This window comes from Callorhinus ursinus, unplaced genomic scaffold (assembly GCF_003265705.2).
Source record: "Callorhinus ursinus isolate GAN/ISIS: 27379988/994484 unplaced genomic scaffold, GSC_fseal_2.0 scaffold9, whole genome shotgun sequence".
NCBI lineage: Eukaryota > Metazoa > Chordata > Mammalia > Carnivora > Otariidae > Callorhinus > Callorhinus ursinus.
This window is the reverse complement of record NW_027397071.1, coordinates 24,513,483-24,540,424: the sequence shown is the minus strand read 5'-3', so window position 1 is coordinate 24,540,424 and position 26,942 is coordinate 24,513,483. Positions and strand designations below refer to the sequence as shown.

General features: G+C 36.9%; 1 protein-coding gene and 1 pseudogene across 1 annotated transcript in view; one reads left to right on the top strand and one right to left on the bottom strand.

Annotated features, from left to right (window-relative positions):
• The window catches only part of BRDT (bromodomain testis associated), a 78,119-nt gene that overhangs the window by 46,327 nt on the left and 4,850 nt on the right, over positions 1-26,942 (top strand). The window contains exons 15-18 of the mRNA XM_073896818.1: positions 2,063-2,104; positions 5,019-5,119; positions 21,570-21,775; positions 22,557-22,731. Coding sequence (XP_073752919.1) covers positions 2,063-2,104; positions 5,019-5,119; positions 21,570-21,775; positions 22,557-22,731 — 524 coding nt within the window. The remainder of the gene's footprint in view (positions 1-2,062; positions 2,105-5,018; positions 5,120-21,569; positions 21,776-22,556; positions 22,732-26,942) is intronic.
• LOC112824287 (protein S100-A11 pseudogene) lies at positions 3,321-3,649 on the bottom strand (annotated as a pseudogene).

Sequence of the window (26,942 nt, the reverse complement as noted above, 5' to 3'; positions counted from 1 at the left end):
ATATTTACATCTGTCCTTTTGTGGAAAAAGGTTTTCAAATTATGCAGGAGCATAACTGAAGATCTAGTAATTCTAGGTCATGAATTACCTCGACTACAAGTGTTCCATTTAGGTCTTTAATTTGTATACAAGTAGCTTCAAACAGGAGCATAACAAAATCAGATTTTATGTGAGGAAGTGATTACTGCTTAACTGTAAAGGGGGCAGATTAAGATGAAGATGCTCTGGTACAGTTGGGACCAAGTAAAGAAGCTGAGTGCTATAGTCTAGGAAAGAAATTTTAAGAACCATAACTAAGGCAGTAAGTATGGAAAGGATGTGGATAAATTAGAAGAATATTTTTGTGGTGCAGTTGTTAGGCTTTGTTAGAATGAATGTCTTGCAAGATATCATCCAATAGTTGGACTGCCATTAAGAGGCAGTGCTCACTTTGGACATGTGTGAGGTACTGGAGTACCTAATTGGAAATAGACAACTACAAATTGGAAATAGACAACAATAGAAAATTATAAATAGGTTTCTAGAACTAAGAGGGTATAATGAGAACTATAATTTAGGAATTGCCAGTATATAGAAGCTACTTGAAACAGAATGAATGAAAACACCCAGGAAAATGTATAGAGCAGGAAGAGAAAGGTCAAGGACAAAATTCTAGGAAACAAAACTTCCTCAGTAAAAATAGAAAAAATTAAGTTAAAAGATGATGTCATCAAATCACAAGGTTATACAAGTACCACAAGAGTATATTGCAATGCATTAAAGTAAGATGAGGAATGAGGAGAGAGGATTAAAATTGGCAGTGTGAGATTTTTTGCTTTTGCAAAAGGCTTTTTAGTGGCCATTGTGATTGGGGTAGAAGCCAAATTTTTATAAGTTGAGAAGTAATGGAATCTGTAAACCAGTTTTTCAAGAAGTTTATTGGTCGAGAAGATAGCTGTGGCTTTAACAGGAAGATAGTTTTCTTGGGGGAGGCTGGGGGGGGGGTTTTTTTGGGAGGGGGGACATTATTTCATTATGTTTGAGTTTTTGAATCAAAGAGATATGGACATTTTTAAAGGTTGCTCAGAAAGAGCCAGAGTTGAGAAAGGTGTTATTTTCATTATAGTAAATTCATAGAAGATTGGTAGGGATAGCCCTGAAGAACTAGACAGTAGAAAACAAAGAATGCAGTCAAGATGGTCTTTTGTTCCTATTTTAAGAAAACATCCTATCTATGAAAATCAGGCTTTCAATATCTAAGTCTTCAGTTGCGGTAAGTTTATTGTATTAAATTTTGGTTTATATGTGATTGTTAGTAAAAGGAATTTGTGTGAATATTGTATAAAAGGAATGCTTGGATGATGCCAGAGTGGCTATCCTATTGCACTTACCAAATTTTCCAGAACCAAGTGGTTTGCATGTGCCAACTGTAGGTGGCACTGTGCCCAAGGGAGACTGCAAATGTGTGTAAACTAACATATATATAGAAGTTTACTTTTCTGGAGTTTAATCTTGATGGAAATAAATGTTTAGTTAAATCTTTCAAACAATAAAAGATTTTTTCACTTAGGTTTCTTAATACAAAAACGTTTGACAAAATGTTAGTACATAAAAGCTTTAAGAAATTGAATTGAGTGTTACCAGTTTTTTCAAAACTACTGCCATCATCTCTGCATGAACTGGAAAATGCCTCATTTTTTTCCTTAAAATAAGTTGAAGTTTTAAGTTACAAAGGATTACTAGCCTTATCCTTATAACTTACCCATTTCCCAAATTCATTTCCCAGCTTATAAATCTTCCCTCAATTATATTAAGAATTTTTAAAAAACAAATACTTATGCTATCATATGATTGTGAATTAACATGGCAAATGAAAAGGCAAATCAAAGAGTTTGCCATCTAGTAGGAGAAATAAACAGCTGGTATACAAAATAAAAATAATGTTCCCTAAAAGAAATCAAAATTTAAAGAGGTGAGGAAGGCAAAATTACCTGATCTCTTTGGCAGATGTGTATTTTACAGATTAAGTATCATTTGAGCTGGATTTTGGAGGAAGAAGTAAGACTTATCTATGTATATCTAGGACTGAAAGGCATTTTGGATGGAGGAAACAACATGCATGAAGGTATTTAGGCAATCAATAATTGGATGTGATTAAAGCTTTGGTTGGATAAATAGGAATATGGGGGAATGAATTTGGAAAGGTAGACCAGGTTCAGATCATAAAGAACCTTGATATCTATAGACTTTGGACTTAATGATAATGGTATAGTCATTGGGGAGCCAGTGAAGATTTTTTTTTTTTTGAGCAAAGGGTATGAGCTTCAAAGTAATTAATCTGCCAATATTATATAGGCCAGTTGGAAGAATGGGCCATAAGGACCAGAGAAAGAAGAGACCAATTGGGCTTTTCCAGTAGTAGGGGAAAAAAAATGAAGTAATGGAAAGAAAGAAAAGTGAAAGGTTGAAAAAAATTACAAGGGTAGAATGAGCGGGTCTGCAAAAGATGAATATATGCTAGATTTTAATAACAAAGGATTATTTATAACAAGCTTCAGTGGCTCAGAGAATATGGCCTAGATACTGGTGCAGGTCAAAAAACAGAAGTCTGAGGAAAGAGAAGTTTTGTAGTGTTTTGCAGTACCAAAGGGTCATCCCCATGAAAATGTTTTTCAGAGAGTTGGACCCTTGACATACTTAGGCTTCTGTGACACTATTTTCTTCACCATCCCATCTCTTCGAATGTTCCTTACAGATATCTCTGTATCTGCCTATCTTTAAATGCTGAAAATAATCTAAGTTGCATCATTAAGCCTTTATCTTTTTACTTCATGATATTCTAGCCATGTTCCAAAGCCTAGGTTTACTAAGCTCATAGTGATCCCCTCAACTTTATAGCAGTAGGCTTGTAGGCTTGGAACAGCCTTCCCATTTACCCAGGTCTGCCATACGTTGATTATTTTCTACTTACTATAAAGGTTGGATCTATACATTCTGCCTGAGTGATCTTGGTGTCTGTGACTCCTAGTCTCATGTTTACAAATCAAGTATCCAGGCCCCATGCATATTTATACAACTCTACTGAACATCTTTTCTTAAACATCACATAGGCATGTCAAACACAGCATGCCAAAACTGAATTTCCCTATTTTAATCCCCACATTTTAATCTTTCCTCTTTAATTCTCTTTTGCTTTAGAAAACACTGTTGCTTTATTAACTACCAGCAGGACTGGCCTGCATGCGGCAGTGGACAATGGGCTGAGGGTATGTGTAGAATGTGAGGAGGAGATGATGACTGGGAGGCTGCTTTGAAGGAAAGGGGTGGTCTGGAGGCCAGGCTCAAGAGCCCCTCAGATTCACTTCCCAGGAATGGTTAGACCTTGTAAAGGAGTCATGGCAAGCTGTGGCCATGCCACCAGTAAGATTGAGAAATTCCTGGAAATCTAGCTGGCCAATCAGAGTTGAGGTCCATTTTTTCCATCATGCAGTGAAGGATGCCAGGGTCCTTCTGGTTCTTTGTGAAGGCAGCCAGGTCTGTGTTCATGAAGGTTAGGAACTCTTTCTTGGAGAGTGCAGTTATAACCCTTATATCCAGCACACTTCTGGAAAACAGTAATCAGAAAGTCGATGCACTGCTCAGTCTCAGTAGGGCTGGACATTTTTGCCATGTCTGCGTGGAGCAGGCATGGAGCCTGTGACCAGGTGGCGGCCATGCTATTCCTCTTTAACTCTTGATAATAGCACTGCACCACTTAGCTCAGCAAACTGAGAGTCATTTAGAATTTACTTCTCTTGACATACATACTCTTTCTCCTTCTTAAATAATATCTGGCCTGAAGCACAAAAGGGATGTAGTTCTAAAGTTAAAGCTTAACTCCCTATTTTTCCATTCCTTGTTGAACTGAGAAAACGTAAGTACATTTGGGCTATGTAGGGACATACAAATTTAATCTTTGTTCTTTCACTCATGCCTCCATTGTAACTTTTCTCTCACCCTTCTTCGCTCACTCCCATTCCTTAATGTTCCTCTCTTCATCAAGCTTCAACTTTGACTAGTAGGATTTGACCAGAGAATCAGTCAAGGGATTGATGGGTAGTAGAAGCTTAAATCTAAGTTCCTACAATATGTAAGTGGCTAGATTTCTCTGAGCTTGAATAGTTAACAGAGATAGCAGCTTAGTTTTCATTTGTCTCCTCTGTCCTTTTGCTACTTGTTAGGACCTGTAGAAAAGAATTAGGGAGAATTGAAAGAGAAATGACCCAAGTAAGTTCATGTATCAGGATGTTCATGGTTGCGTATGACAGAAAAGTCAGTTCAAGATGGCTTGAACGATGTAAGTTATTTTGTTAGCATATACAATCGCTAGTCCAAAGGTAGGTCAGTCATTTAGGCATGGTTTAACCAAGGCTTAAGCTCTTTTTCTGTAGTTATCTTTACCAATAATAAATGAAATATTGGTATGAAAGTTTAACAGCTAATAGGATTGCATAGTTTGTTCTCTTCACCCCCGAGTCAAGCCAACCTTTTACATTTTATACTCTTTTCTCCTCATTAGCTATTGTAGATATTTAATGTCTTAGTTCTTCCATTCTTTGTATTTTGTTTTCAATTTCACCAAGAAGTATCTTTACCTAAGAGCCCTGCATTGGCTTAGGCCTGCTCTTTCCTAAATGACTTACGGGTGTTGGGGTAGTCTAATGAAAACCCATCTCTGGAGCTGAGGTCACTTTGCGCAGTAGAGGACTGCTATACCATGGGGACAGATGAAACAGATTTTGGTGGGTGAACCACAGTGTGAACTATTCTTAATGTAGACAAAATAAGAGGACATAAATTTCAAGTGAAAAATGTTTATTTTACAGTTTAACAGTTCCTCAACTAAGAATATTCCAAAGCTAAAACAACATCAAAAAATTAATCATTTTGTTTTCATAGTTTCTGACCGGGGGGCGGGGGCAGGAAGGGAGAAAAGGTCAAATTATGGACAAACAATATGAATATATTGATTATACTGTTCTAAAAATGTGTGCATCTAGGTGATTCTGAACAACATTTGAATGGCCTAACTGTGACTCATCAGTCTGGTGATAATGACACAGCAATGTTAGAATCTGAATGTCAAGTACCTGTGCAGAAGGTAAGAGTGATGTTATTTTTTCCTCACAGATCTTGAAGGGATTTAAAATTGAATATGGAGGTGGCACAAAGGGTATTTTAAGGCTTAACTTAATGAGATTTTGGATCTCTAAGCCTATTTAATAAAAAAAAATATTTTTTTGGCCTATTTAAAAAAAAATGTTACTTGTGAGCAACATCTTCCCTCTCCCTTCTACCATCAGTTCCCATGCTTATGTTTAATTGTAAGTTCTGTAATGCTGGCATGTGCCAGCTATCCTGATTTTAAAGCATGTCATAAAGCTGTCTTCTAGAATTTGTTGTGGGGGATTTCCTAATGGAGTCTTTTGTGCACTTACTCTCAAACTACACATTGATCATTCTTTCAACAAATAGTATAGATGTTTGGGATGCATTAGATATATCAGGTGTTCTTCTAGGCATTTGAGTCATTCTCAGAAACTTACTGTGAAGGAGATGTTTATATATCCTTCCCTTTTCCCTCCCTCCCTTCCTCTCTTCCGTCTTTCCTCTCTTCCTTCCTTCCTTTCTTTTTTCCTTGGAAGTACTTCAGAGGACAACTTTTACTATTCCTAAGTGTTTGGCCACACTTAGGAATATGTAACATTTCACCATAAGGAGCATACTGATTTGGTCCTTGTGTTTTCTTAGAATTTGTAATTTTCTTAGATAATGTACTAATAATTATTGTCATAAACAATATGTTGAATTTGGGTATTTTGTTATTCATAAGAATCATATTAAAAAGTGCCTTTTCTGGGGCATCTGGGTGGCTCCATCGGTTAAGCATCTGCCTTCGGCTCAGGTCATGGTCCCAGGGTCCTGGGATCAAGCCGCGCATCGGGCTCCCTGCTCAGTGGGGAGTCTGCTTCTCCCTCTGCCTCTGTTCCCCTGCTTGTTCTCTTGTGTGCACTTTTCTCTGTTTCTCTTTCAAATAAATAAAATCTTTTTAAAAAGTGCCTTTTCTGATATCCAACATTAATTTTTTATTTTACTGGTTATTGTTTTAATAACAAAAGTGTTGCCCATCTCCTTTATGACGGAAAGAATAGTGCCACAGAATTTCTTAAATATTTGGCTTAACTATAATCTTTGTTTCTAACTTATGAAAACTCTTTATAATTTTGACTGACCCAAAATAAAGTTTGAAAGAATAAGAAAATTTCCAAAAGGGTAAAATAAGCAGCAAAACATCTAGTGTATGTCATACTGTTGCAGTTTGTGCCATAGGTAAAAGTGACATGTCTACTCTATTTCTAATGCCTAGCAAGTAACAGAAACTAAAATGTTGAAATGAAAGCTTAAGAAGGAGTAGGATTGTGTGGCTTGTTCTCTTCACAACAAACTGTTCCCATTCTTAATATTTCCCGCCATTGCTCCCTCACTATCAGCAGTGTTACCTTCTGTTGAGAAGAGAGGTTATGGAATATCAGTGCTAGAAGAGATTTTTGAGTATTAGTCTATGTGCATAAACTAGAGCTCAGGTGGTTCAAGTATCTTGTCCAAATAAGAACTGGGACTAAAACAAAAAATTTCAACAAACATTCAACGTCTTGTCTTTTTACTAAGAAACCCTGGCTTTTGCCATTCTTCTCTTCAGCCTCAGGAAAAGATCTCTCTTATTACCAAAGCAAACTCATCTCTGTTAATTCTCTTGTATTAAGCAGATTTATTGTGGAGGTCTCCTGCCATCTCTATGGTCTCTGTTATTCCTTCTTGTCTTAATTTCCCACTACCCATTTACATCTTAAACCAGGGTTTCTCTGGTTTAACACTATTAACATTTTGGGCTTGGATAAGTCTGTGTCAGGGGTAGGCTGCGCATTGTAAAATGCTGAACAGGAACCGTAACCTCTCCCCGACTGGATGCTAGTAGCACCCTTTCCCCCACCCCCATGTGACAACCAAAAGCATCTAGGTATCTTGTCAGATGTCTTCCCTGGGCCTAGGGGAATCACCCCCAGGTGAGAACCAGTGCCTTAGTTGTGCCTAGCATCTAGCTTCTCCTCTATCTCTGTTGTTTGCCCTATCAGAGGAACCAGTGACCTCTAAAATTGTTGCATCCTTCCCAGAGTCTTGATAGGGTGAGAAACCAGGATGTTCTACTACTTCTTTACCTGACTGAACATTCACTATGGTGATTTCAGTTTTAGTCTCTCTGCAGATGACTCAAATATGTATGTCTAGTCCTGACCTCCTATAATTCTTAAACATTTTTGATGACTTCTCAGTGTCCTGCAGCCAAGGAGTTGCTATGTTCTTTGAGTTTTACTTCCAGTATGTCTCCTTCTCTATTTCCACCTCATAAACCAGTACTTACTACCTTTAATCTGAGTTCTTTTTAACACTTTTAACTGGTCCGACTTGAGACCCTCCTTCTTCTTTTTTTTTAAGATTTTATTTATTTTTTCACAGAGATAGACACAGTGAGAGAGGGAACACAGCAGGGGGTATGGGAGAGGGAGAAGCAGGCTTCCGTGGAGAAGGGAGCCCAATGTGGGGCTCAGTCCCAGGACCCTGGGATCATGACCTGAGCAGAAGGCAGATGCTTAACAACTGAGCCACCCAGGCGCCCCACCCAGAACCCTCCTTATTCTGATCCATTCCACTTTAAGCATTCTTATGTTCCTCTTGATGTGTTCCTCTGATGATTTTACTCATCTGTATGAAACTGCCACTGGTTTCTAAATTTGACTACAGAATGAACATTAAACACCTTTATAGTATATGACCCCAAACTAGCTTTTCAATCTTAACTAGATGCCTTGTAACAAATTGCAACTGAACTATTCATTTCTCCCCAGATACACTAGTAATACCTTTAATTATATTCATTCTTCATTGAGGAATACTTGCCATTCTCATCTCCACCTTTCTAGTCTTATTCTTTGTGATACCTGAAAAACTGTCCTATACTCCAAACCCACATATGAAGTTTACTGTCTTAGCATCTGCCAAAATTTCATTGCAATTAAGTAGAAATTTTAGGCACAAAGCTAGTGACCAGTTTTCATCCTTCCTTTATTCCCTGTTTAATATACTGCCAGGTATTACCATGGTTGTTTCAAACCTCTGTCTGAAGATGAGATGCTTTAAATGGCTGAGTAGTCATATGAATTCAGCAACTGGTATTTAGCCTAGTCCATGAGTAAGAACAAAATAGGTTTTATTGGTAATATATGGGAAACACTTCTGAAGGACATTTAGCTGACCACTAGTGATGTCTGACTCCTTTTATTACTTTGGGATAGAAGTTAAAGGCCCACGAGTATATCTAGTCATAAATTTTCTTATGCTTTATCTGGGACCCTTGACAAATTTTTCCCTAGTATTTCATGGAAATATATGAAAAGAGCAATTAAGCATACTTAATTAAGGAGAAAATTACCAAAAAAAAAATTTCAACAGAGGATGTTTAGGTATATTATAATCCTCTTCTTTCCTTACACAGATAGGCAGGTTAACTCTTTTTTTTTAATTGAGATATAATTAACATACAACATGTTAGTTTTCAGATGTACAACATAATGATTCAGTATTTATAATGATTCAGTATTTGTATTGTGAAATGATCACCATGATAAGTCTAGTGCCACACAGTTACAAATTGTCTTTCTTGCAGTGCAGACTTATAAGATCTATTCTGTTAGCAACTTTCAAATATAATTCGGTATTATTAACTATAGTCACCATGCTATACATTACCCCTGCAGGACTTATTTATTTTATAACTGGAAGTTTGTACCTTTTGACGCCCTTCACCCAGTTTCCCCACTCCTCACCACCCTCCTCTGGCAGCCACGAATCTGTTCTGAGTTTGGTTTCGTTTGTTTGTTTAGATTCCACATATAAGTGGAAATCATACGTTATTTATCTTTCTGTTTGATTTATTTCACTTAGCATAATGCCCTCAAAGTCAACCCATGTTGTTACAGATGGCAAGATTTCCTTCTTTTTTGTGCTATTTTTAATTTAACTTTTTGAGGAACTTACATACTGTTTTCAACAATAGCCATACCAGTTTATACTCCCATCAACAGTATGCAAGGATTCCCTTTTCTCTACATCCTCACCAACACTTGTTATCTCTTGTCTTCTTGATGATAGCCATTCTAACAGGGTGTGAGGTGATACCTCATTGTGGTTTTGTTATGTATTTTTCTGGTGACTAGTGATGTTGAGTACCTTTTCATGGGCCTGTTGTCCATTTGTATATTTTCTTTGGAAAAATGTTCAGATCCTCTGCCTATTTTTTAAACAGATCGGTGTTTTGTTTTGTTTTGTTTTGTTTTTGGCTATTGAGTTGTATGAGTTCTTTATGGAAGATTGTATTTTGGATATTAACCTATTATCAGATACATGATTTGCAAATATTTTCTCCAGGAGGTGACCTTTATGTTGTTTTCCTTTGTTATACAGAAGCCTGTAGCTGTCCAGTTTTCCCAACACCATTTTTTGAAGAGACTGTCCTTTGCCCATTCTATACTCCTCACTCCTTTGTTGTACATTAATGGACCAAATTTGTGTGATTTTATTTCTGGGCTCTATTCTGTTCTAGTGAACTATCTATCTGTTTTTAGATCAATACCACACTGTTGGTATTACTGTACTCTACTGAACTTACTAGTTCTAATAGGGTTTTATTATTGTTAAGCCTATAAGGTTCTATATATACTATCATGTAATCTGTAAATACTGACAGTTTTACTTCTTTCTGATTTGAGTGCTTTTTATTTATTTTTCCTGCCAAATTGCTCTTGTTAGGACTTACAATACTGTGTTGAATAGAATTGGCAAGAGTGGGCATCCTTATTTTGTTCTTGATCTTAGAGGAAAAGCTTTCATCTTTTCATGTTGAGTATGTTATTAGCTGTGGGTCTTGTCATATATAGCTTTTATTAGGTGAGATACCTTACCTTTATGCCTACTTTATTGGGAGTTTTTAATCATATAAAATCAGCTGTTGAGGCACTTGGGTGGCACAGTTGGTTAAGCCTCTGACTCTTGGGTTTGACTCAGGTTGTGATCTCAGGGTCATGGGATCAAGCCCCACATTGGGCTCTGTGCTCAGCATGGAGTTGGCTTGGTTTCTCTCTCCCTCTGCCCTTCTCCCCCCCTTTCAAATAAATAAATTTTGTCACATGCTTTTTCTGTATCAATTGAGATAATCATATGATTCTTATTCATTTTATTAATGTGGTATATCGTATTGATTGGTGGATGTTGAACTATCCTTGCATCCCTGGAGTAAATCCTACTTGATTGTGGTGTATGATCCCTTTAATGTATTGTTGAATTGGGTTTGCTGATGTTTTATTGAGGACTTTTATATCTGTGTTCATCAGGGATATTGGCCTATAATTTTCTTGTGTCCTTACCTGGTTTTGGTATCAGGGTAATGCTGGCTATAAAATGGTTTTGGAAGAGTTCCTGTCCTCTTTTTGGGGAGAGTTTGAAAAGGATTGATAGTCTTTAAATGTGAAGTGGATTGATAGTCTTTAAATGTGAAGCCATCTGTTCTTGAATTTTTGGTGTTTTGGAGGCTTTTGATTACTGACTTAGTGTCCTTACTAGTAATCAGTCTGTTCAGATTTTCTGTTTCATCATCATTCAATCTTGGGAGATTGTATGTTTCTAGGAATTTATCCATTTCTTCCAGGTTCATTTCATTGACATATAATGATTCATATTAGTCTCTTATCTTTGTATTTCTGTGGTATCAGTTGTGATATCTCTTTCATTTGTGATTCTACTTATTTGAATCCTCTTTCTCTTGGTGAGTCTAGCTAAAGGTTTGTCTTTTTTTTTTTTTATCTTTTTAAAAAATCAGCTTTTAGTTTCACTGATCTTTTCTGTTGTCTTAGAAAACTATTTCTGCCCTGATCTTTGTTCTTTTCTTCCTTCTACTAACTGGGTTTTGTTCTTTTTCTAATCCCTTGAGATATAAAGTTAGGTTATGTGAGATCTTTCTTGTTTCATGATGTATACACTTATCACTGTAAACTTCCCTCTTGAACTGCTTTGCAATATCTCATATATTTTGGTATGTAATATTTCCATTTTCATTTGTCTCAAGATACTTAGTTTTTTATTTCTTCCTTGAGCCATTGGTTGTTTAGTAGTAGCATGTTGTTTAATGTCCATATTTGTGAATTTTCCAGTTTTAATCTTGTAATTGATTTCTAGTTTCATACTGTTGTGGTCAGGAATAATGCTTGATACAAGTTCAGTTCTCTTACATTTATTCAGACTTGTTTTACGGTATAACATATGATCTGTACTGGAGAATGTGGCACTTTAACTCTTAGAAGGGCCTTCTAGACTTGCATTGTCCAGTGTCCAATATGGTAGCCACTAACCACATATGGTTATGGAGCCCTTGAAATGTGGCTTGTGCAACTGAGGAGCTGAGTTTTAAACCTTATTTTTAAATCAAATTTCAAAACTGATACTCAGTTGAGTTACTGGAAAACTTAAGTATGTTTGGAATAATAGCTTGATTGTGCATATCTACTTTTTCAACTATATATTTTATGAAATGTGATTGTAAATCAATTGTTTCTAATCAATTTAGCATTCAAATTGAGATGTGCTATAAATATAAAATAAACACCAATTTGGAAGATTTATAAAAAATATAAAATTATCTTCAAACTTTATACTTAGTGCATGTTGAAATAATAATGCTTTGGGTATATTTGGATAAATACATAAAATGTTATATTTTTTTTTAACTTTTTAATGTACTGGCAGATTTTTTTTTTACTTTTAATTCCAGTATAGTTAACATACAGTGTTATATTAGTTTCAGGTGTACAATGTAGTGATTCAACAATTCACATTATTCAGTGTTCGTCATGATAAATGTACTCTTAATCTCCCTCGGGTATTTCACCCATCCCCCCCTTCCACCCCCCCTCTAGTAATCATCTGCTTGTTCTCAATAGTTGAGTCTGTTTTTATGGTTTGTCTCTTTTTTTCTTTGTTTTGTTTCTTAAATTCCACATATGAGTGATTTCTCATATGATATATATATAGTAGATATATATAACATATCTATAATAGAATATTATATATCACCTCTTTATTCATCCATTTATCAGTGGACATTTGGGTTGCTTTCACAACTTGGCTATTGTAAATAATGCTGCAGTAAAAATAGGGGTACATTCATCTTTTGGAATCCGTGTTTCATACTCTTTGGGTAAATACCCAGTAACGGAATTGCTGGAATATAGAGTAGTTCTGTTTTTTATTTTTTTGAGGACCCTTCATACTGTTTTACACAGTGGCTGTACCAGTTTGCTTTTCTGCCAAAAATAGTACACAAGGAACCAGCATTTGTTGTTTCTTGTGTTTTTTATTTTAGCATTCTGACAGATATGAGGTGATATCTCATTGTGGTTTTGATTTGCATGTTACTGATGATGAGTGCTGTTGAGGATCTTTCATGTGTCTGTTGGCCATCTGGATGTCGTCTTTGGAGAAATGTCTGTTCATATCTTCTGTCCATTTTTAAATGTGATTATTTGGGGGTTTTTTGGTTTTGAGTTGTGTAAGTTCTTTATATATTTTGGATACTGACCCTTTACTGGATATGTCATTTTCAAATATCTTCTCTTCAGTAGGTTGTCTTTTAGTTTTGTTGACTGTTTCCTTTACTGTGCAGAAGCTTTTTATTTTTTATATAGTCCCAATAGTTTATTTATGCTTTTGTTTCCCTTGCCTCAGGAGACATCTCTTGAAAAATGTTTCTGTGGCTGATGTTAGCGAAATCACTGCCTATGCTCTTGTCAAGGATTTTTATGGTTTCAGGTTTCACATTTAGGTCTTTAATCCATTTTGAGCTTATTTTTTGTGTATGGTGTAAGAAAGTGGTCCAGTTCTCCCAACACCATTTGTTGAAGAGACTGTCTTTCTCCCATTGCATATTCTTGCCTCCTTTGTCAAAGATTAATCATTGGTTTATTTCTGGGCTCTATATTCTGTTCTATTGATCGTTGTATCTGTTTTTGTGACAGTACCATACTATTTTAATTGCTGTAGCTTAATAGTATATCTTGAAACCTGGGATTGTGATACTCCCAGTTTCGTTCTTCTTGTCCAAGATTGCTTTGGGTATTTGGGATCTTTTTGGTTCCATACAGATTTTTTATAAAGATTTTATTTATTTGAGAGAGAGCGAGAGAGAGAGAGAGAGAGCAGGAGTGGGGTGAGGGGTAGAGGGAAAAGCCGACTTCCTGCTGAGCAGGGAGCTCAATGAGGGGCTCGATTCTGGGACTCCAGGATTGTGACCTGAGCTGAAGGCAGATGCTTAACCAACAGAGCCACCCAGGCACCCCTGGTTCCATACAAATTTTAGGATTATTTTTCTAGCTCTGTGGAAAATGCTGTTAGTATTTCATAGGGATTGCATTAAATCAAAAATTGCTTTGGGTAGTGTGGACGTTTTAACAATATTTTTCCTTCCAGTCCATGAGCATGAAATGCCTTTCTATTTGTTTGTGTCATCTTCAGTTTCTTTTATCAGTATTTTATACTTCTTAGAGTACAGGTTTTTTACCCCCTTGGTTAAGTTTATTCCTAAGATGTCTTACTATGTTTGGTGCAATTGTAAATGGGATTGTTTTCTTAGTTTCTCTTTCTGATACTTCATTATTAGTGTATAGAAATGCAGTGGATTTCTGTATATTGAGTTTAATTTGTATATTGTATATTGATTTTATTGTACCCTGTGACTTTACTGAATTCATTTATCAGTTCTAGTAGTTTTTTTCTTGAAGTATTTGGGGTTTTCTAAATATGGTATCATGTCATCTGCAAATAGTGAATGTTTTACTTCCTTACCAATGGCGATGGCTTTTATTTTTCTCTTGTCTGATTGTTAAAACTAGGACTTTCCAACTATGTTGAATACAAGTGGTGAGTGGACATCCTTGTCTTTTTCCTGATCTTAGGGGAAAGGTTTCTATTTCATTTATTTCTCCTCTAATCTTTATCATTTCCTTCCTTCTGCTGACTTTAGGCTTTCTTTGTAGTTATTTTTCTAGCTTTTTTAGGTGTAAGGTTAGGCTGTCTATTTGAGATTTCTCGTGCATCTGGAAGTAGGCCTGTATTGCTAAAAACTTCCCTCTTAGCATCCCAAAGATTTTGGACCATTGTGTTTTCATTTTCATTTGTCTCTATTTTTTTATTTCCTCTGATTTCTTGGTAGACACATTGATTGCTTAGTAGCATGATATTTAACCTCCATGTATTTGTGTTCTTTCCAGATTTTTTCTTGTGGTTGACTGCTAGTTTCATAATGTTTTGGTCAGGAAAGATGTATGACATGACTTTGATCTTTTTGAATTTGTTGAGATTTATTCTGTGGCCTAACATGTGATCTATACTGGAGGGTGCTGTGTTTGCACTTGAAAAGAATGTGTATTCTGCTAGTTTAGGATGGAATGTTCTGAATATATCGGTTGGCTCCATCTGATCCAATGTGTAATACAAAGCCATTGTTTCCTTGTTGATTTTGTGTTTGGATGATCTATCCTTGATGTAAGTGGGGTGTTAAAGTCCCCTACTATGTTGTATTGCTACTGATTACTTTGTTATTAGCTGCTGTATGTATTTGGGTGCTCCCATGTTGGGTGCATAAATACGTACAATTGTTATATCTTCTTGTTGAATTGTTCCCTTTATGATTATATAGTGTCCTTTGTCTCTTGTTTCAGTCTTTGTTTTAAAGTCTGTTTTGTCCACCCGTAATCAGCAAGGATATTGAAGCAGTAATCAAAAATCTCCCAACAAACAAGAGCCCAGGGTCAGATGGCTTCCCAGGGGAATTCTACCAAACATTTAAAGAAGAATTAATACCTATTCTTCTGAAACTTTACCAAAAAATAGAAATGGAAGGAAAACTTCCAAACTCATTTTATAAGGCCAGCATTACCTTGATCCCAAAACCAGACAAAGACCCCACCAAAAAGGAGAATTACAGACCAATATCCCTGATGAACATGGATGCAAAAATTCTCATCAAAATACTAGCCAGTAGGATCCAATAGTACATTATAAGGATTATTCACCATGACCGAGTGCGATTTATTCCTGGCCTGCAAGGTTGGTTCAACATCTGCAAATCAGTCAATGTGATACACTACATTAATAAAAGAAAGGATAAGAACCATATCATCCTCTCAATAGATGCAGAAAAAGCATTTGACAAAGTACAGCATCCTTTCTTAAAAGCCATCTATGAAAAACCCACAGCGAATATTCTTGTCAGTGGGGAAAAACTGACAGCTTTTCCCCTAAGGTCAGGAACACAGCAGTAATGTCCACTATCACCACTGCTGTTCAACATGGTACTAATGATGTACTATATGTTGGCTAACTGAACATAATAAAAAAAGATTATAATAAAAAATATTTTAAAAATCACACACACACAAAAATGTCTATGCTACCTAGAGCAATCTATTCATTCAGTGCAATCCCTATCAAAACACCATCAATTTTTTTCACAGAGCTGGAACAAATAATCCTAAGATTTGTATGGAACCAGAAAAGACCCCAAATAGCCAAAGGAATGGGTGAAAAAGAAAACCACAGCTGGTGGCATCACATTTCTGGACTTCAAGCTCTATTACAAAGCTGTAATCATCAAGTCAACATGGCACTGGCATGAAAACAGACACATCAGTGGAACAGAATAGAGAACCTCAGAAATGGCCCCTCCAACTCTATGGTCAACTCATCTTTGACAAGGCAGGAAAGAATATCCAATGGAAAAAAGTCTCTTCAACAAATGATATTGGGAAAATTGGACAGCCACATGCAGAAGAATGAAACTGGACCATTTCCTGACACCTTACACAAAAATAGACTCAAAATGGATGAAAGACTTAAATGTGAGACAGGAATCCATCAAAATCCTTGAGGAGAACACAGGCAGCAACCTCTTCGACATCAGCCACAGTAAACTTCTTCCTGGAAACATCGCCAAAGGCAAGGGAAACAAAGGCAAAAATGAACTATTGGGACTTTATGAAGATAAAAAGCTTATGCACAGCAAAGGAAACAGTCAACAAAACTAAAAGGAAACCTATGGAATGGGAGAAGATATTTGCAAATGGCATATCAAATAAAGAGCTAGTACCCAAAATTTATAAAGAACTTAAGCTCAATACCCAAAGAACAAATAATCCAATCAAGAAATGGACAGAAGACATGAACAGACATTTCTGCAAAGAAGACATCCAAATGACCAACAGACACATGAATAAGTGCTCAACATCACTCGGCATCAGGGAAATACAAATCAAAACCACAATAAGATACCACCTCACATTAGTCAGAATGTCTAAAATTAACAAGTCAGGAAATGACAGATGTTGGCAAGGATGCAGAGAAAGGGGAACCCTCTTACACTGTTGGTTGGACTGCAAACTGGTGCAGCCACTCTGGAAAACAGTATGGAGGTTCCTCAAAAAGTTGAAAATAGAGCTACCCTACAACACAGTAATTGCACTACTGGGTATTTACCCCAAAGATACAAGTTGGTAATCCGAAGGTGCACGTGCACCCCAGTGTTTATAACAGCAATGTCCACAATAGCCAAACTATGGAAAGAGCCCAGATGTCCATTGACAGATGAATGGATTCAGAAGATGTGGTCTATGTATACCATGGAATATTACTCAGCCATCAAAAAAAATGAAATCTTGCCATTTGCGATGATGTGGATGGAACTAGAGGGTATTATACTAAGTGAAATAAGTCAGAGAAAGACAATTATCATATGATCTCACTCCTATGTGGAATTTAAGAAACTAAACAGGATCAAAGGGGAAGAGAGGAAAAAATAAAACAAGATGAAACCAGAGGGGGAAGATAAACCATAAGAAGAGACTCTTGGTCTCAGGAAACAGAGGGTTGCTGGAGTGGAGGGCGGGTGGGAGGGATAGGGGGGCTGGATGATGGATTTTGGAGGGTATGTGTTGTGGTGAGTGCTGTGTATTGTGTAGGAGTGATGAATCACAGACCTGTACCCCTGAAACAAATAATACATTATTTGTTAATAAAAAAATTTTAAATTAAGAGTTAAAAAATAAAAGAGGGGCATTACAGGGTAGACATTTAATGAAATAACTATAGCTTCAACAGGCATATTAAGTACAGTGGATTTTTTTTTCCACACTGAAAATGTGTGGCAGTAAAGAATACAATGACTAATGACTATTTGTACAGTTTGAGGTAACTAATTGCGATGTTTTCATGACCAGCAGTTTTACCCACCATTACTTTTGTACCATGAGGGCAAATGTCAACACAGTGAAAACGGTGTGAGTAATGTCTCAGTATTATTATGGAAACAGTTTTGATCTTGCGGACCTCCTAAAAATGTCTCAGTACCTTTAAAGATCCATGGATCACATTTTGAGAACCACTGCTGTATAGGAATCTATTGCAATAAATATACCACACTAAATTTTTAAAAATTGAAAAAAAATAAAGTCTGTTTTGTCCAATACAAGTATTGCTCCCCTGACTTTCCTTTCTCTTCCATTTGCATGATAAATGATTTTCCATCCCTTCACTTTCAGTCTGCATGTGTCTTTAGTATGAAATTAATCTCTTGGAGACAGCATATTGGTGAGTCTTGCCCTTTTATCCATTCCATCACCCTTTGTCTTTTGACTGGAGCATTTAGTCCATTTTCATTCAAAGTAATTATTGATAGGTATGGCCTTACTGCCATTTTGTTGCTTGTATTATGGTTATTTTTGTAGGTCTTCCCTGTTCCTGATTTTTCTTGTTCTCTTCTCGCATGGTTGCTGGCTTTCTTTAGGGATAGACTTGGATTCTCTTCTCTATTTTTTTGCATATCTATTACTGGTTTTTATTTTTCTTTACTATTAGGTTTGTATATAACATCTTATGCATATAGCAGTGTATATTAAGTTGATGGTCCTTTAGGCTGAACCTGTTCTTTACTCCTCTCCACCCCCCACCCCACAACACTAAGTTTTAGGTATACGGTGTCATACTTTACATCCTTTTATTTTGTGAATCCCTTGACTGATTTTTATAGCTATACTTAATTTTACTGCTTTTGTGCTTCCTATTTTTTTACTCCTACTTATGGTCTTTCTTCCACTCAAACAGTCCCTTTTAATATTTCTCACAGGGCTGGTTTAGTGGTGATGAATTCCTTTAACTTTTCTTTGGGAAACTCTCTCTCCTTTTTCTGAATAATAGGCTTGCTGGATAGAGTATTCTTGATTGCAGATTTTTTTTTTCTTTCAGCATGTTGAATATATCATGCCACTTTCTTCTTGACTATATAGTTTCTGCTGAAAAATTAGCTGATATCCTTATGGGGTTTTCTCTTATATGTTTTCTTTTCTCCTGAAGCTTTTAAAACTATAGTTTGCAGTTTTAATTACTATGTGTCTTGGTATGGACCTCATTGGATTGATTTTGGGGGGGGGCTCCCTGTGCCTCTTGGATCTGGATTTCTGGTTCCTTCCCCATATTTGGGAAGTTTTCAGTTATTATTTCTTCAAATAAAATTTCTCCCCACTTTTCTGTCTCTTTTCTTCCTGGGATTCCTATAATGTGAATGTTATTATGCTTGGTGGATCTTTTATTATTACTATTTTTTTTCTCTCTCTCCTTTTCAGCTTGATTTTTTTCCATCACTCTATCCTCCAGGTTGCTGATCTGTTCTTTTGATTCCGCTAGCCTACTATTTCTTCCTTCTAGTTTATTTTTAATTTCACTTACTGAGTGCCTCTTCTCTGGTTGGTTCCTTTTTTTTATGTTTTCTCTTTCTTAATGCTTTCACTGAGGTCTTTCACTCTTGTCTGAAATCCAGTGAGTATCTTTATGACCAATACTTTAAATTCTCCATCAGTCATATTACTTACCGGTTTCATTTTAGGTCTCTTCCTATGTCCTGTTCTTTCATTTGGGACATATTCCTCTTCCTTCTCATTTTGTCTAGTTCTGTTTCTTTGTATTATGAAAGTCAGCTACATCTCCTTCACTTGAAAGTAATGGGCTTTTGAAGAAGAGGTCCTGTAGTGCTCTGCAGTGCAGTGTCCCCTGTTCACCAGAAACTGGCATTTCAGGGGTGTCTCCTATATGCATTATATAGGGCCTACAGTTATGGCTAAGTGACATTTGCCTTCAGTCCAGTTATCTGCAATGGCTCACTTTGCCTGTTGTAGGCAGGATTTGGTTCCAGTTTGTTAGTGAGCCAGTCTTCGGTTTCCTCAGGTTTGAGTTGAGTCAGACCAGGCATTTGCCATAGAGGCAGTAGCATAGAACTGCTGGGTGCTTTCCCTGTGTTTTGCCCTGATGAGCTTTCACTGGTGGTTGGGTCCTGCAGCCAGACTAGATGGACTGGTGTATATGTGTGTTTATCTTCCCCTCTCCCCGGGGTAGTGGTCACTTTGGAGTGGTACTGGTCTCTGTCAGGGCTGCTTGTATACTGCCAGGCTTGTGGCATCACTTTGTATTGTCTTCTGCCAAGGGCATATTGGAGGGGGCAGGTACACAGGAGAATGCAGGGTAGGGCATGGTGCCAGCAAGAGCCACTTAAGTTCACTGGACTGGGATCAAGGCAAGCTGGGTTTTAGGGTGCAGGTTTGCAGAAGCATGGGGACAGAGCGAGGGGTGTTAGCAAGTTATATGGAGAATGTTGTGGTCATGCTGGTTCCGGTGTCTAAGCTGGGGGTGAGGGGAGGGGAAATGGTACAGACGAACTCCTTTGTTCCTGGAGAAGTCTGTCATTGATTCCTGCCCCTCTAACTCATCTCAAGCACATACTCTGAGATGGTGTATATGTATGTATACCAAGTGTTTTTCAAACTGGTGTTTCTATTGCTGTATCTCCACAGTGCTGTTTGTTGTACTCATCTTTAAGGACTTGGACTGTACTCTCCCATTTCTCCCACAGAGCCCTCTGAGTTTTAATGTTCCAAGTGTTAAAGACCTGCTGATTATAAGAACTTAATGAGATTCTGCCTCTCTGGTTTTGAAAGCCAAATATTGTGGTTCATCTTCCTGGTGCCTAGGGTGTCTATTTCTTTCCCCTGCCCATGTTCAGCATTCCTCCCTCCCACAGACAGTCCCACAGAGAGTCCAGTGGGTCTATTTAGTTCCCCACCATCTCTCGGCCCTTCCTACCCTACTGTGGCCTCTTCTCTATATTTAGCTGAGTAGAGTCTGTTCTGCCAGTCTTTGAGGTTATTTTCTGGGTTATTTACACTGATGTGTATGTTATCTATTTGTATCCATGTGGCAAGGTGAGCTTAGGATCCTCCTACTCTGCCTTCTTCCAGATATAATCCCTGTACTGGAAAATCTTATTTTTTATTTTTTAAAGATTTATTTATTCACTTGAGAGAGAGAGTGTGCGAGTGTGTGCACATGTGTGCGCATGAGTGCGGGGGCGGGGCACAGGGAGAGAGAGACTCTCAAGCAGACTCAGGGAGCACAGAGCCTGACTCAGGGCTCGATCCCATGACCCTGAGATCATGACCTGAGCTGAAACCCAAGAGTTGGACACTCAACCAACCGAGCCACCCAGGCACCCCTGTACTGGAAAATTTTAAACTACATATATTTCTATTGGGTTGCACGGATCTAGATCATGGTAGAACTCATTTAAGAAGAGTGGTCACAGTCAGTTAATTTTTTGAGAAAGGAAAGACAAAGGTATGTCAGAAGGTTCCCAGCAAATACTGTGCCATTCTTATGGCATCATCTTTCTTTGCCTCTTATTAATGATTTGTATATTTGGTTTATTTTTCATATGAGACCATAAATATCTTTTTTTACATGACTGGTTTACTTAGTTTTATATTCCTTGCAAATTCTCATACTCTGTGTTAGAGTTGACCCTTGAACAACACAGGTTTGAACTGTTGGGTCCACTTATAATAAGTCAGCTTTTTCGAATATAATACAGTACTGTAAATATATTTTCTCTTCATTACAATTCTCTCAGGAACGTTTTCTCTTCTCTAGCTTACTTTATTACAAGAATATAGTATATAATACATATAACAGAAAATACATGTTAATCGACTGCTAATGTTACTGGTTAAGGCCTCCAGTCAACAATTAGTAGTTTTTTCAGGGAGTCAGAAGTTATACATGGACTTTTGACTATGCAGGTGTCAGCACCCCTAATCCCCATGTTGTTCAGCGGTCAGCTGTATATGTACATTAAATTGAAATCATTGGTAAGCATTCTCTTTTAATTTGGTCTTAGATGATTAATGAGTTTAGTTTATCTTTTATCATATTTTCATATTTTTCATAATTAGATAAAATTACATGAAGGCCTTGGAATCTTAATTTGATCTATTACTGTATCAAAAAATACTGTTTTCCTTCCAAAATGTGGTTGACATCTAGACACAAACTAAATCAAATATTTTTTTTAGGATATAAAGATCAAGAATGCAGACTCTTGGAAAAGTTTAGGCAAACCAGTCAAAACATCTGGTGTACTGAAATCCTCAGATGAGCTCTTCAACCAATTTAGAAAAGCAGCAATAGAAAAAGAAATAAAAGCTCGAACACAGGAACTAATACGGAAACATCTGGAACAGAATACAAAGGAACCAAAAATATTTCAAGAAAATCAGAGGTCTGTAATTTACTGGATTAGAGGCTGGGAGATAGTCTTTTTTTTTTTTTTCATTTATCAATTTCCTTTTATTTATTATTTTATTTTTAAAGATTTTTATTTATTTATTTGAGAGAGCGAACGCGCACATAAGAACAGGTTGAGGGGCATAGGGAGAAGCAGACTCCCCGCTGAGCAGGGAGCCCAGTACAGGGCTCGATCCCAGGATCCTGGGATCATGACCTAAGCTGAAGGCAGACGCTTAACTGACTGAGCCAGGCACCCTTCAACTTCCTTTTATTTATTCAAATATTCATTCATGTCTGCTTGCATTGATTATGTGTAGCAATCTCCATTCCCTATGGTAGACATGTAATTTTAAATACATTTCTTTTTTGTCAAGTGATCATGATTTAGCCATTTAGTAGAACACAAAGCCAATTACGATTGCAAAAAGTACATTTTTATTGATTTTTTTAACTGACAAGTAACATCTACTTTGAAGAGGATAGAAATTATCAAGTGATTAAGCTATTAAAGATACTAATATAACTAAATCATAATGATATCATTATTTTCCAAAAATGTCTTGTTTCCATTCTGTGTGAAAGAATATAGTAGTACACCTTGGTTAGTTTCCATAACCTTCTCTTTGTTAATATAGATTGCCTTTGCAAAATTTGACATAACATATGAAAAAGGGGATCCAAAACATTGCTTTATATTTGTAATTTAACATATCTTTGTCATGAAAACTTTTAAGGAACTTGAAACCTACTTTGAGCTATACTGTTTCTTTAAGGGAACTTGGCTTCACTCAAGAATCTCTTTCAAATAAGACGCAAAACCAGTACCTTGGAGAAGAACAGAAAGAACATCAGCAGTCTTCGGAAGCTCAAGATAAATACAAACTCTGGCTTCTCAAAGACCGTAATTTAGCAAGGGAGAAAGAGCAAGAGCGGAGGAGGAGAGAAGCAGTAAGTAAATATTAGTTTACTAATTCTAAGGAAAGATTTAACAGCAGTATCTTCTACAGGTTCAAAGATACATTCAGGGTAGTTTTCATTGACTGGATTTACATTTTCAGTGAGGATTGAATTCTAAAATCAGAGCCTAAAATAAATATTTTATAGTTAGAGACACAGAGTGTAATCATAATGTATGGTCATGGAGCTACTAGACTATGTAGGTTCAAATCCTAGTTCTGCCATTTACTAGACTTTGGGGCTTGGGCAATTTATTTACCCTCTCTGTGCCTCAATTTCCTTGTCTGTAAAGTGGGAATAATAATACCTGTTGTGAAGATGGAATGAATTTACGTGTAGTAATAAACACAAAGGAACATTATTGGCACATAAGTAGAGTGGTTTATCACGTACTGTTATTAACTCTTGAAAAAATCCATGAACTATTGATAACTTGTGGCCAAAAGTTATGCCATCTATCCCAGATTGGTGTTTTAGTTGAACACTAGATAAAGAAGTTGACTTGTATTATAAGTCAATTATATCTTAAATTGGAAAGGAAAAAAAACTGACATGTTTAAGAGTCTTGATATACAGAAAATAATGTTTAAAAACTAGAATTGATTCTTTCATCCATGGGTTATTTAGAAGTATATTAGTTTCCAAATATTTGGGAATTTTCTGGCTAGTAATTTCTGTTAGTGATTTCTAATTGAATTCCACTGTAGTAAAAAATATATAACATCTTAAATTCATTAAGCCTTTTTTTAATGGTCCACATTATGGTCTACATTGGTAAATATTCTGTGTGCACATGAGAAGAATGTGTATTCTGCTGTTGAGTAGAGTATTAAACAGGCCAAGTTGGTTGATAGTGTTGTTCAAGACTCCTGTCTATATTCTTGCTGATGTTCTGCCTGCTTATTCTATCAAATATTGAGAGGGGGCATTGCCATCTATGATTATATAGTTGTAGATTTGTCTTTTTATCCTTGTAATTCTCTCAGTTTTATTTAATCTATTTTGGAAAGTGTACTGTTAGATACCTAAACATTTAGGATTTTTACGTCCTCTTGATTAATCCCCTTTTCATTACAAAATGATCTTCTTGATTCTTGATGATATTATTTACTCTGAAATTTACTCAGAAACATATCCATTTCACCTTTTGTATGACTTATATTGGCATGGTGTAAAAAATGTTTTCCTCCTTTTACTTTTAACCTATCTGCATTTTGATATTTAAAGTGAGTTTCATGTAGGCAACATGTAGTGAGGTCTTCCTTTTTTTGTTTTTTTAAATCCAATCTCTGCCTGTTATACAAGTCTTTAGACTAACTACATTCAGTATTGATAGGTTGAGTTTCAGTGCAACATCTTATTTCTTTTCTGTTTGTTCTTGTTAGTTCTTTTTTTCCTACATTCTTCTAATCATGTATTTTTATGATTCTATTTTGTTTGCTTAATTGGCTTATTATCAGTGACACTTTGTTATTTGATGGTTGCTTTAGGTTTTGTAGTATATACTTTAGCTTAACACAGTGTTCCTGTGAGTAATGCAATACCACTTTGCATTTGGTAGAATAACCTTACAGCGGTGTACTTCCATTTCTCCCCTCCCAGCTTATATGCTCATGTTTAAGTAGTCAAATTATCTTTTTAAAAATTTTAGGGGCACCTGGGTGGCTCAGTTGGTTAAGCATCTTCCTTCAGGTCATGATCCCAAGGTCCTGGGATCGAGCCCCGCATTAGGCACCCTGCTCAGTGGGGAGCCTGCTTCTCCCTCTCCCTCTGCCCTTACCCCCTACTTGTGCTCTCACTCCCCCCACCCTCAAATAAATAAAATCTTTTTTAAAAAGTTCTAAATAAATTCACATTTTATATTTACCTCTGTAGTTACCATTTCAGGTACTCCTCATTCATTTAGATCCAGATTTCCAAATGGTATTAATTTTCCTTTCTCCTAAGGGACTTTTAACATTTCTTGTAGTGTGGGTCAGTTGGTGATGAATTTTTTCAGCTTTTGTATATCTGAAAATAACTTAATTTGGCCTTTCTGTATCAGTAATATACTTTATCTTTTATTTTTTTCCCTTTAAATTTTTTTATTGTTATGTTAACCACCATACATTACATCATTAGTTTTTGATGTAGTGTTCCATGATTCATTGTTTGTGCATAACACCCAGTGCTCCACGCAGAACGTGCCCTCTTTAATACCCATCACCAGGCTAACCCATCCCCCCACCCCCCTCCCCTCTAGAACCCTCAGTTTGTTTTTCACAGTCCATAGTCTCTCATGGTTCGTCTCCCCCTCCAATTTCCCCCCCTTCATTCTTCCCCTCCTGCTATCTTCTTCTTTTTTTTTTCTTAACATATATTGTATTATTTGTTTCAGAGGTACAGATTTGTGATTCAACAGTCTTGCAAAATTCACAGCGCTCACCATAGCACATACCCTCCCCAATGTCTATCACCCAGCCACCCCATCCCTCCCACCACCCCACCACTCCAGCAACCCTCAGTTTGTTTCCTGAGATTAAGAATTCCTCATTATCAGTGAGGTCTTTCTCTGATTGACTTATTTCACTCAGCATAACACCCTCCAGTTCCATCCACGTTTTTGCAAATGGCAAGATCTCATTCCTTTTGATGGCTGCATAATATTCCATTGTAAATATATACCACAACTTCTTTATCCATTCATCTGTCAGTGGACATCTTGGCTCTTTCCACAGTTTGGCTATTGTGGACATTGCTACTATAAACATTGGGGTGCATGTACCCCTTCGGATCCCAACATTTGTATCTTTGGGGTAAATACCCAGTAGTGCAATTGCTGGATTGTATGCTAGCTCTATTTTCAACTGTTTGAGGAACCTCCATACTATTTTCCAGAGTGGTTGCACCAGCTTACCTTCCCACCAAAAGTGTAGGAGGGTTCCCCTTTCTCCGCATCCCCGCCAACATCTGTCGTTTCCTGACTTGTTAATTTTAGCCATTCTGACTGGTGTGAGGTGGTATCTCATTGAGGTTTTGATTTGGGTTTCCCTGATGCCAAGCGATGTTGAGCACTTTTTCATGTGTCTGTCGGCCATTTGGATGTCTTCTTTGGAAAAATGTCTGTTCATGTCTTCTGCCCATTTCTAATTGGATTATGTGTTCTTTGGGTGTTGAGTTTGTTAAGTTCTTTATAGACTTTGGATACTAGCCCTTTATCTGATATGTCATTTGCAAATATCTTCTCCCATTCTGTCAGTTGTCTTTTGGTTTTGTTGACTGTTTCTTTGGCTGTGCAAAAGCTTTTTATCGTGATGAAATCCCAATAGTTCATTTTTGCCCTTGCTTCCCTTTTCTTTGGCAATGTTTCTAGGAAGAAGTTGCTGTGGCTGAGGTCGAAGAGGTTGCTGCCTGTGTTCTCCTTTAGGATTTTGATGGACTCCTGTCTCCCGTTTAGGTCTTTCAACCATTTGGAGTCTATTTTTGTGTGTGGTGGAAGGAAATGGTCCAGTTTCATTCTTCTGCATGTGGCTGTCCAATTTTCCCAACACCATTTGTTGAAGAGACTGTCTCTTTCCATTGGACATTCTTTCCTGCTTTGTCAAAGATTAGTTGACCACAGAGTTGAGGGTCCATTTCTGGGCTCTCTATTCTGTTCCATTGATGTATGTGTCTGTTTTTGTGCCAGTACCATACTGTCTTGATGATGACAGCTTTGTAATAGAGCTGGAAGTCCGGAATTGTGATGCCACCAGCTTTGCTTTTCTTTTTCAACATTTCTCTGGCTATTCGGGGTCTTTTCTGGTTCCATACAAATTTTAGGATTATTTGTTCCATTTCTTTGAAAAGAGTGGGTGTTATTTTGATGGGGATTGCATTGAATGTGTAGATTGCTCCAGGTAGCATTGACATCTTCACAATCTTTGTTCTTCCAATCCATGAGCATGGAACGTTTTTCCATTTCTTTGTGTCTTCTTCAATTTCTTTCATGAGTATTCTATAGTTTTCTGAGTACAGATTCTTTGCCTCTTTGGTTAGATTTCCTCCTAGGTATCTTATGGTTTTGGGTGTAATTGCATATGGGATCGACTCCTTAATTTCTCTTTCTTCTGTCTTCTTGTTGGTGTATAGGAATGCCACTGATTTCTGTGCATTGATTTTATATCCTGCCACTTTACTGAATTCCTGTATGAGTTCTAGCAGTTTGGGGGTGGAGTCTTTTG